The sequence below is a fragment of the Triticum aestivum genome, chromosome 7B, assembly GCF_018294505.1.
Source record: "Triticum aestivum cultivar Chinese Spring chromosome 7B, IWGSC CS RefSeq v2.1, whole genome shotgun sequence".
Taxonomy (NCBI): domain Eukaryota; kingdom Viridiplantae; phylum Streptophyta; class Magnoliopsida; order Poales; family Poaceae; genus Triticum; species Triticum aestivum.
In genome coordinates this window covers 643,558,778-643,570,004 of record NC_057813.1, presented here as the reverse complement: position 1 = coordinate 643,570,004, position 11,227 = coordinate 643,558,778, and the positions used below count along the sequence as shown (strand labels likewise).

Below are 11,227 nucleotides of genomic sequence, written 5' to 3'. Positions count from 1 at the left end.
CTCCGCCCCGTCAAGCCGGAGCCCCAGGACACGCCTGTCAGCGCGCGCACCCGAAGCTCCGGCGTCCGCATCGCCGAGTCCACCCCCCCATCCGGCCGCTTCGTCCTCGTCGAGTCCAAGCCGGAGCCCGGCCTCCCCGCGGAGTACGAGGAGATAGCCCGGCGTGGCTTCTCCGACGAGGACGCCCTGCAGTGGGCGCGGGACGACTACCTCCGCGACAAGATGGTCCGGCAGCGCCAGGCCCTGGAGGAGATCGAGGCCCGCAAGCGCGGGCGCGAGGACGAGCACAGCGTCGTGATCCTCGATAGCGACGACGATGAGGACGCCCCCGGACCGTCCAACCCGCTGCGCCAACCGGGGGAGGGATGCAGCAGGGACGGCGGCGGCGCAGGCGCCGCCGCCGCCGCCGACGGCGACGGTGACTACACGCGGTTCTATAGCCTCCTCGGCATGTAGAACTGCGAGGGCGGCGTGCGGCGGGGAGCGGCGAGGCAGACGGCGAGTGGCGGCCCCTAGTAGTTTTTTTTCTTTTTTTTGTAAAATATGTTTAAGTTTAAATGAACTCGCCGAAGTTTGCGATGAATTTACGTCGTGTTTGTGCTGTGTTTATATTTTTTTGAATTCCCAACCGTCATGTTTCCAAAGCAAAAGAAATTCCCGGCCGTCCGATCTATCCCGGACGGCGCAGATCTGCTGGATTCCGTTCCAGTTCTCCCAGTGACGTACTTTTCCAGAAAACCCTCTCGATTTTTTGCCTCTCCATCCCAAGCCCTCCTCGGCGGGGATTGTTTCCAAAAAGTTAGGGTTGGGATTGTCACGGCGTGCCCTCCTCGGCGGCGCTCCGCCGGCGCCCGAATCCCCTCTCCAATCCCCAGCGCCACCGAACCCTCGCCGCCTCCTCGCCCCCCCTCCCGCACCGCACCCGCAGCCGCGGTTTGCTTGCCGCCGGCGAGGGGCCAAGATGTCGGTCCTGATGGTCACGAGCGTGGGCGACATCGAGCTGGATCTCCACACCGACCTGTGCCCCCTCACCACCAAGAACTTCCTCAAGCTCTGCAAGTAAGCAGCCGTACCTAGGGCTCGTTCTCTGCGCGGTTTCGTTCGGTCTGTATGGGCGACACGGCCGGCTTCTAATTGATTGATTTCGTCTCTGATTAAGCGGGCAAGTTCGCTGCTAGTTTAGCTGTAATTTATCGTTGTGCCGTGCCTGGATTGATTCGAGATTGCTTGTAGCTGTAGGTGCGACTTGTGTGTCCCCGTAGCTCTGCGAATCTTCCTCTGAGCTGTTTCGGATTGCTTAGTGATACTGTGAACATCTTATGTAAGGTCAGCTGCATTGGGGATCAGCGGATTGGCGTCTAATTTTACCTCATTTCAAGCAAGCGGAGCTCTAGTCGCCATCTGATGCTTAGTGCTGTTATGTTTGATTCATAATTATCTGTGACATTATCAGAACTGAATAGAGATTGTGCCTTGGGCCTTGTGTGCCTTAGTGTGATGTAGCTCTTGTTTGTTTCTAGTGGCTTGTTTCCAACCTGCTGTAGATTTAGGATTCCAAATTACAGTGATTATAGATGTGTCTGCTGTTCTTACCACACATAATGGACGGCAGGAGTTCATGGAGAGTCGATTATTAGTAATCAGGGTACTCATTCTTTTACATTATGCTTTGACTTAAACAGAATGAAGTATTACAACGGGTGTCTGTTCCACAAGGTGGAGAAGGATTTCTTGGCACAATCTGGGGACCCTACTGGAACTGGCAGTGGTGGTGATTCCGTGTACAAGTGAGCATTGTTTTACCGAATTCTCAATATGTGTTCCCCCCAACTTATGTTTCTGTGTGTGCGCGCGCGTGTGTGTTACTAAGCTCTGAACCATATAATTTGGTCTTTTGTGTTCGACATTTACTTGAATTTAGGCTGTCTACTACTGTCAAAGATATGTCTGAAAGCTGAATCTTCTTTCTCCAGGTACCTTTATGGTGATCAAGCTCGATTTTTCAATGATGAGATCCGTCCAGAATTAAGGCACTCGAAAACTGGCACTATTGCTATGGCAAGTGCTGGTGAGAATTGCAATGCCTCACAGGTACAATATTACAACGGTACTGATTTTTAATTTTTGAGGACATATGTCTGCCTGTTTTTAACTTCTTAATATCTATTTTTGATTGTTTTAGTTCTACATCACATTGCGGGATGATGTTGACTACCTTGACGACAAGCACACGGTTAGTAGAACCTTGTTCACTGTTTTTTTTTTCCGGCTGGTGAGAGGTTGATAATTTCTTCAGTGAGTTCATCACTTTGTTCTGTCAATTGCAGGTCTTTGGGACAGTTGCTGAAGGTCTTGACACACTGACAAAGATAAATGAAGCATATGTTGATGATAAAGGAAGACCGTTTAAGGACATAAGGTAGAATGTTGTTTCAGACCTGTGGTAAATTGCATAGTTAGGACATATCTGCCAAAGAACAGGGCTGTTTGATTTTGTGCCCTTGAGAGCCAAAAGTTTGTCAGCCTTCTCAAACTGTGGCTGCTTAAAAATATTTTATCTGCTATATGGTTTGATGCTAAAATTTTAGGTTATGTTCTATTTATCCCGCAGTTCATTTTTGGAGCCAAGTGTTTCCCAAACCTGAGCTGCCAATTCGGTCTGCAGAATTTGGCTTGGTTTCCATGGGCTACCTTTGGGCACACACTAAACAGACCTTTTCCTTTTCTAGCATTAACTTGCTTTCATTCTTTCTGCCTGCCGACTGTTCGCTAATTTTTTTATTGACAGGATTAAACACACATATATCTTGGATGATCCTTTTGATGATCCTCCTCAGCTTGCTGAACTTATTCCTGAGAATTCTCCATTAGGAAAGCCGCGTGATGAGGTAAGTCGAGTTATGCCATTTGTGTTCATTTCAGTAAGATCTTGAGTACGAATGCATCTGTCTCATTCACATCCTTCACCACCATATAAAAAACGGTTATGTTCTCAATGCCATATTTTGTCTTCCCGGTTTGAAAATTCACAGGTTGCAGAAGAGCGCCTAGAGGATAGCTGGGTCCCTCTAGATGAAACAGTGGATCCTGGTCAGCTTGAGGAGTTGATCCGCTCTAAAGAAGCACATGCTAATGCAGTGATCCTTGAGAGTGTAAGTCCTGGTGCCATATCAAACCCAACACCTTACTCGTTAATACTCCTAGTTACCATGTCATGTTTATGAGTGATGAAACACCTGTTGTATTCAGGTTGGAGACATTCCAGATGCTGAGGTCAAACCACCAGATAATGTCTTATTTGTTTGCAAACTCAATCCAGTGACACAGGTTAGTATTAGTTTGTAACCGTTTGCATAATATTCTGCTCATTTAGTTCTTTCTTTTATTTATGTTATCATCCTGCTTTGCCCAAAGCTTGACATTAATTACATTTGTGCTGCCTCTTTACATGTAGATTTTCTTCTGACAGTATTCTGGTTAAATTGCTAATTATTTGGATGTCCTAACTGAACTTGTTACTTTCTGCCCATCGCTTTTCAAAAAAAAATTCTGGCTACTTTGATCATTTTGCAGGATGAAGATTTATATACAATCTTCTCGCGTTTTGGAAGTGTGACATCGTGCGTGCCTTTCTTAACCTCAACTAACACATGCATCTCCTTGTTTATGCTCTTGTTAACTTCACATCCTTGGTTGCAGAGCTGAAATAATTCGTGACTTCAAGACTGGGGATAGTTTATGCTATGCTTTTATTGGTATGCTTATTCCCTCTAAACTTCTATACCATGATGATATGCAGTGAGGGAGCAATTGCATAGAAATAGCATGTTTTATTTATGTAGGGAATCTTGGTTCCAGTTTGTTCATCGAGCAGTTGCATAGGTTTGGCCATTTAGGCCTACGATATGGTCGATGGTGTATGCACGTTTAAGTTTCATTACTAGGCATGGATACAATTGCATAATGTAGTTTGCTAACAAACTAGTAAATGCATGTGTTGTGGATTAGCAGCAGCAGAGAGTCCAAACAGAGGGAGATTTATGCATGTTTGATGTTACTAGTCGTGGATACAATTGCATTGTGTAGTTTGGGACTGGTATTTGGACAAAATCTCTTGTGGATTAGCAGCATCAGCGATCCCAGCAGAGGAAGACCATGACTCATTTAGGGAACACTACTGTATTAAGGACGTATAGGATTATAGGAGACAACATGTTTGGACTTCACATCATGCTAGGGTGTGCTTAAGGGCTACCTGCAGCCTGCACTATATAAAGATGCTATTTCATAATCAACCAAGTATGAAGAAATCTATGTTCTCCGACTCCAACCTTTGTCTACCTATCTCCCTACAACCATTCCATCTGGTTATCTTCAGCAAGGTAGTTATATTGTTGTGAATCAAGGTTCCGAACAAAATTCGTGAACAGGCAACTGTGATGTTGCTTCATTCCCAACAACTGAATGCTTGGTGAAGAAAATAGGAAATCATCAACACAAAAGATATTGGCTACTTGTGCACCTTCAATGTAATGGCTTCTATTTTAAATAATAAAATGGGAATCTTAGATGCAGAAAAGGTTCTAGATGGTACAATTGTTGTCTCTAGGTCCAGTTTTGGTATAGTATAAAGGCTACAATTGTGGTGTACTAATATAGACGACACTTATTGTTCTACCTGTATCAATCATCGAGATGAACGTTGTAATAGAAAATGCTAACAGTTTCTCTTGATGATCTTTTGTTAGAATTTGAGGAAAAGGAGGCATGCGAACGTGCATATTTCAAGGTTAGCATCCAACCTGGATTCCTGTAATTATACTCAAAGCTCCTTATATCTTAGTTGTCCACTAATTTGCATTTTGTTACTTATCGTTCGTGCACTCGTGTGCTCTGTCAACTACTCTTCACTAATGAAAGTCACAACATTGTTGCTGCTTTGACAATTCAGTGTCCTCTTACAATGTTTACTTATGCCCTACAATTTCATTTATTATTGGTACTTCTTACTATAGCACTATATAGAGAACACTGCTTACTCAATGCTATGCTTGCAGATGGACAACTGCCTGATTGATGATCGGAGGATCCATGTTGATTTTAGCCAAAGTGTTTCAAAATTGTGGGGTCAGTTCAGACAAAGTAAACGGAATGGAAATAAAGGTATAGATTCTGACCGCGGGTTATTTTTTCTTCATGATATTGTTTTATTGTCGTGAAATATGGATTCTCTATGAGTAAACAAAGCTCTAATGGTTAGCTGGCTATGGTTACTATAACGCATCAGCGTTAGATGAGAACTGATTATGTCGACATTCGGAGGGAAATGTGCATTCGTTCAAGAGAACTTCTGAAATTGAATTCTACTGCGAACCTAATTCTTATTCCTATGGAAAATTACATAAGCAATTGGAACATATCAAGGATGTAACAGTTCCTTTGCAACCAAATGTGACATCATTCATACTATGTTAAATGGCTCCTTTTAAATTCGTTAGAAGAAATTTCTGGAGCATGCTGAAGGTACCCAGAGAAGTGCTTGGAAATGTTATTAGTGACCATAATTTCTATTGGATTGTCAAGTATTGCAAAACATTGTTAGACAATTGGAGATATGAACAATTAGTAGCTGCACTTTTTTTTTTGCCAGACCCCAAGTTAGGCAAGCTGTCATGTGTCAGTCACATGTTTGATTTATAGCTGCACCTGTTGCCGTGTCGCGAGATTCTTTTTCTGCCACCTGGGTCCCACATGTCAAAATCAGAAATGTGTGGCAAGTTCTCCTTGGGCTTTACAATGTGTGTTTACAATTCTGATATTGTGCCCTTCATCTTTATTATTTCTTGTTCAAGCACCCTTTAGAAACTCTAAAATGAATAATGTGCGACTTTGTAATTTCTTATTGCAGATGGTTGCTTCAAGTGTGGTGCTCCAGATCACATAGCCCGAGACTGTGACCAGGATGGTGAGCAGAAGCCTAAAGCCCCAAATTATGTTCTGAAAGATGATAACACTCAGCGAGGCGGGAATAACCGTCGAAGGTCACTCTCCATCTCTTGTCTTAGACAATTGTTTTTACAGCGTTGTCACATGCTCTGACAATCTACTCTCATGTTGCAGTTATGATTTCGTCTTCGAGGATGATACTGCTCGTCGGAATACTGACCGAAGAAAGGTTCAAAAAGTAGATGACCAGAGATCTCAGCTACCGCCTCGTGGTGACCGCGATAGGAACAGCAGCAGGGAGAGAAGTCAGAACGACCAGAAAGGAGTCCGGCAAAGCAAAGAAAGTACTGTGAGCCGAGGAGTTCGGAGGCCAGACGACCACCACAGTCACGACAGATCTGGTGGTCGAGGCTCTGTTAGGCACGACGACCGTGACTACAGCAAGCAACATAGCAGGAGCAGAAACATGGACGACGGTGAAGAAGACTACAAACGGAGATCAGGAGCTGGTCGATACGACAGGGATGATAAGCCCAACGGTGACCGGCGCCACAGGGGCGATGATGACCGTGGGAAGGGCGATCGTCACAGGAGAGACGAGCGTGACCGCAGGGCGCGGAGCCCTGATGCTGATAGACATAGAAGGGAAGACGCCGGACACCGCGAGGCGAGCAGGCACAGGGAGAAGCGGCACCAGGATGATAGATAGATGTTGGCTGCTGTATCGCCTGCCAGTTTTGCCCTCGCCAATTTTCTGCATACGCTGAGTTTTTTATGTAGCTTGAAATGTTTAGGCGTAGACTGTATAATATGGGAGCTCGGAAAGTTTTCATCACATGTTCATTTTCGGAATGTTTGTTGTTTTTAGATCAAAAAGGACGTTTTGTTGTGTGGATTCGGACCGGTGGTTCAGCCTTCAATAGTTAATAACTGCTCTCCTGTGTATACAGCAAGCGATTCTGCTCGTTTCTACACTTTTTTGCAAGTGAAATGAGAACCTTAGCTTTCCTTTTTCTTCCAATGGTTTCTTTTAACAAATGAAATGGGAATGTTGTCAATTTCATGCTTAAAATGTTTTCGGGTATTGTTTGGTTTGTAGGCTTTTTTGTAAATAAATAAAAGCGTTATCGCGGGTCTGGTAAATGTGTAGTTTCTTCATCAAACAGCTCAACACCGTTAAAAGCTTGCCTTATTTTTCCACAAAATTCATTTACGAAATGGGACAAGGAATTACAAAATTTGTCAAGTATGTCAAATAACCTTTTTGAGGGGAGCTTGCATGTTAGATCATTATGCGTGGTAGATTTAGCTGTTTTCTAGAGCAAGATTGCTTTAACAATCTCTGCTAGTGTTTCACTGTCAATGGTAGAATTTTTTTTTTGAGCGTTCCGGCGGAAAGGAAATGAGAATGGTGCAAAGCCTGAAGTCCAGCCCAACTGGCTTTAGCGATGCTTGAAGCCCATGTGAGAAAACCTGGCATAGCAGCACTCCCCAGCTCTCCCCTCAAAAAAAAAAAAGCACTCCCCAGCTCTGGCAGAAGTTGGAATAGTCCCACATCGCTCGGGAAGGAGGAGCTACCCTGCCGTCCCGCTACGTATAGGCCGGCACCATCTCCATTTCAAACTCAAGCAGCTGCGTGGTGGGCACAAAGCGAACTATTCTTTCGCCTTTTACTAAAGAATACCGTGTGCACGCCACACATGTGCAGCATATTCTAACTTTTTTAAAGGGTGACCTTTACCTCTTATGAGAGAAGGTTGCCTCACAAATCAAAATTTAAATATTTTGCTGTTTCATTGTTCTAGCTACGGGATTGGAACTGTTGTTGGTTAACACATTACTCCCTTGGATGGTCGATGCTTGAGTGCCTGTTTCATATGATGAACAAGTCCTCTCTAGGACGGCTTATGCCGTTTCCAGCGTCGTCTAACGACAGCAGAGCTGAGCATGCCAGTTCTCTTCGTTTCCTCATCTCAGTTGTTAGGTGAGAGAGACGTATGAGATGAGAAGAGGAAGGGGGTTTAGCCCAACTCACAGCAGCTCTCCGGTGGCGGCGGTTTGGGTCGAGCTCGGCTCCATGGTCGACGACGACTGAACTGGATCTTCCTCTCGATCGGGCTGCCATGGCTGCCAGAGGTGAGAGAGACGTATGAGATGAGAAGAGGAAGGGGAGGGACAAGCCGCGGAAGAGCTGCTCACCGGTGGGCTCTGGCGACTGAGGTAGTGGTTCAAAGGGGGCGCTCCTGGCGGCACGGGAGGAGTGAGCGAGGCGAAGGCGGAGGCGAGAACACGGTGAGACGAGTGATGTGGATCGAGCGGGTATCGAGTCGTTTGAATCTGATGTAGAATTCCAATCGATCGGAATTTAATCGTTTCGTTAAATAATCCCATGACTATGGCCTCAACATTCTCCTCAAAGAAGTCTTCGGCGATAAGAGGTCAATGTGAAAATCGCCAAGTGGGTGAGAGAGCTCACACCATTCTCCCTCAAGCTTACCACGAGAATTGTCATCAAATCTCAAAGCTCAATGATATTTGTTGCCGAATCACTAACTATGGAGGTGAAGAGCCCATGAAGGATGATTTCCATGAGTTCCACTAGACCATGTGGTTCTACGGATTCAAACACCTCCATTTTCATAGAGCCGGAATCGTCTTGATGAGTCATGAGGGCAAGATACTGCAATATGCCTCCTCCTTGACTTCAATAAGTCTAACCTCTAGTGCCAGCAATGTTTGTGGGACCAAGCGGTACTTTGTATTCTTGTGAGAGGTGCGCTTTTGTATGCCCCGTTATATAAATCAATTGTGTCATACAAACCTAATACATGAATGAACCGTTTAACTGTATGTATTACTTGTAATGTAGTAGGCTCCTTGGCATCTCAAAAACATTTTGTTTTATGGAATCTCAACCACCGTTTTTTTGATCTACGACTTATCTATTGTAAAATATACTGTGAAAAAATCGGGATCCCTAGACCGGTGTCGGATCATCCCGAATTTCTGTGGATAGTGTTGATGTGGACACTTAGGCATATCAGCAGTACACTACTAGAAAAAAGGCTGTTAGTGGTGCACCTGTTTTTGCTATTAATGGCGCACTATAGGTGCGCCACTATTAACACGCCACTTGTAACAAATAGTAATAGTGGCGCACCACATAGTGCGCCATTACTATGTCCAATAGTGCGCCATTATTATGCCTTCTAGGAGGCCATATTTACCTTCACCTATGCCCCCAAGTGCACCATTACTATGCCCCCTAATGCGCCACTGGTATTTAGCCTTGGTGCGCCACTAATTCTCAATATGGTGCGCCACTACTATGAATATTAGGAATTATTGTTTTTTGCTTTTCTGATATTTGCACAGGTTACAAAATACGTTACAACACATAATGTAAACACCACACAATAGAATTTTCATCATATTAGTCTCCAAATTCGAAATAGCGAACAAAGTTCAAACATTAGCCAAGTTTAGGTCTCGAGACATTAGCAAAGTTCATCATATTAGCCGAGTTTATCGTCACATTACAAAGTCGATATCGATCATCTAAACTACCATCACATAGAAGAGAGTTGCGGTCACGATGAGCATCATCGCGATGAAACTGGTCTTCATCCGGTTCCTCCAACGCTCCCTCCTCTCTCCCGCTAGATAGCGCGCATATCTAGCTTCCGCCTCCGCCCTAGTGGTGTACCCTTTGTAACTTTTACCGCTGAAATGGTGAACCTGTCTCCAACACTCCTCCCAGTCGTCGTAGACTCCGGGAACCTTACCCTTGTACACGACATATGACGACATCTCTATGCACTAGACAAACAAAACGTTAGTAGTAATTCACAGATAATATATAAGCAATATATAAGTATGCAACAAAAGGATCGAAAGAGAAGCAACACATTAATAACACGATTCATGATCCTACTAATAAATAGCATTGATTACATATAAGTTGAACGACTATCCAAATTAAAGAGACATACAAGTTCATTAAAGTTTAATTACAACATGAGCTAATCGATATTTCAGAACTACATAGCATCAATACTTTCGACTCGACTCAGGGACCGGAGCGTGGATGAAGCCGCCGTCTATCGTGATGGTCATGAATGTGCGGTCGTTGTCAGCCTGCATTTGTAGCGTTGTATCTATTTCACTGTTGAACGGTTGATATTGGAGGTAGAACTGCCCCGAGGTACGAAGGACATCTTGATAGATGATTTCCACAAACTCCGACTGGATGCGAAAGAATTCTTGTCTGATGTCCGCGTCTTGGATTGCCGACAAGCGTGCGGCCCAATCTTTGAGATTAGTTGGTAGTAGAAGGTGATTATGGTCCCGTACGATCGCCCGCATGTGATGGAGGGCGTAGTAGGCATCCTTCTGACCGCCAGGCGGCTGCTTTACGCAGGGGAACGTCGTTACTATTGGGGAACGTTGCAGAAAATAAAATTTTTCCTACGGTTTCACCAAGATCAATCTATGAGTTCATCTAGCAACGAGAGAGAGGAGTGCATCTACATACCCTTGTAGATCGAGTGGAAGCGTTCAAGAGAATGGGGTTGAGGGAGTCGTACTCGTCGTGATCCAAATCACCGGAGATCCTAGCGCCGAACGGACGGCACCTCCGCGTTCAACACACGTACGGTCAGGGAGACGTCTCCTCCTTCTTGATCCAGCAAGGGGGAAGGAGAGGTTGATGAAGATCCAGCAGCACAACGGTGTGGTGGTGGATGCAGCAGGGATCCCAGCAAGGCTTCGCCGAGCGTCTGCGAGAAGGAGAGGTGTAGCAAGGGGGAAGGGAGGCGCCAAGTGCAAGGGTGCGGCTTCCCTCCCTCCCCCCTCTTTATATAGGGACCCCAGGGGGGCGCCGACCCTAGGAGATGGGATCTCCTAGGGGGGGCGGCGGCCAAGGGGGGTGCCTTGCCCCCCAAGGCAAGTGGAGGCGCCCCCTCCCCTAGGGCTCCCAAAACCCTAGGCGCAGGGGGGCCCAAGGGGGGGGCGCACCAGCCCACCAGGGGCTGGTTCCCCTCCCACTTCAGCCCATGGGGCCCTCCGGGATAGGTGGCCCCACCCGGTGGACCCCCGGGACCCTTCTGGTGGTCCCGGTACAATACCGGTGACCCCCGAAACTTTCCCGATGGCCGAAACTCGACTTCCCATATATAATTCTTTACCTCCGGACCATTTCGGAACTCCTCGTGACGTCCGGGATCTCATCCGGGACTCCAAACAACTTTTGGTTTGCTGCATACTAATATCTCTACAACCC

General features: G+C 45.7%; 1 protein-coding gene and 1 non-coding gene across 2 annotated transcripts; both read left to right on the top strand.

Moving 5' to 3' along the window:
- The first annotated feature begins 750 nt into the window (after positions 1-750).
- Positions 751-6,891, top strand: LOC123157246 (peptidyl-prolyl cis-trans isomerase CYP59). The gene is made up of 14 exons (XM_044575507.1): positions 751-1,059; positions 1,683-1,787; positions 1,974-2,091; positions 2,183-2,233; positions 2,328-2,419; positions 2,789-2,888; positions 3,033-3,152; positions 3,250-3,327; positions 3,574-3,620; positions 3,700-3,755; positions 4,749-4,789; positions 5,058-5,163; positions 5,909-6,041; positions 6,121-6,891. Exons 1-14 carry the CDS (start codon positions 962-964, stop codon positions 6,653-6,655), a joined length of 1,680 nt encoding a protein of 559 aa, XP_044431442.1. The 5' UTR covers positions 751-961; the 3' UTR covers positions 6,656-6,891.
- A 684-nt stretch (positions 6,892-7,575) lies between these two features.
- Positions 7,576-7,691, top strand: LOC123163310 (U5 spliceosomal RNA). Its single transcript, XR_006481833.1, has one exon. It is a non-coding gene; the product is annotated as a U5 spliceosomal RNA (small nuclear RNA).
- Positions 7,692-11,227: the final 3,536 nt, after the last annotated feature.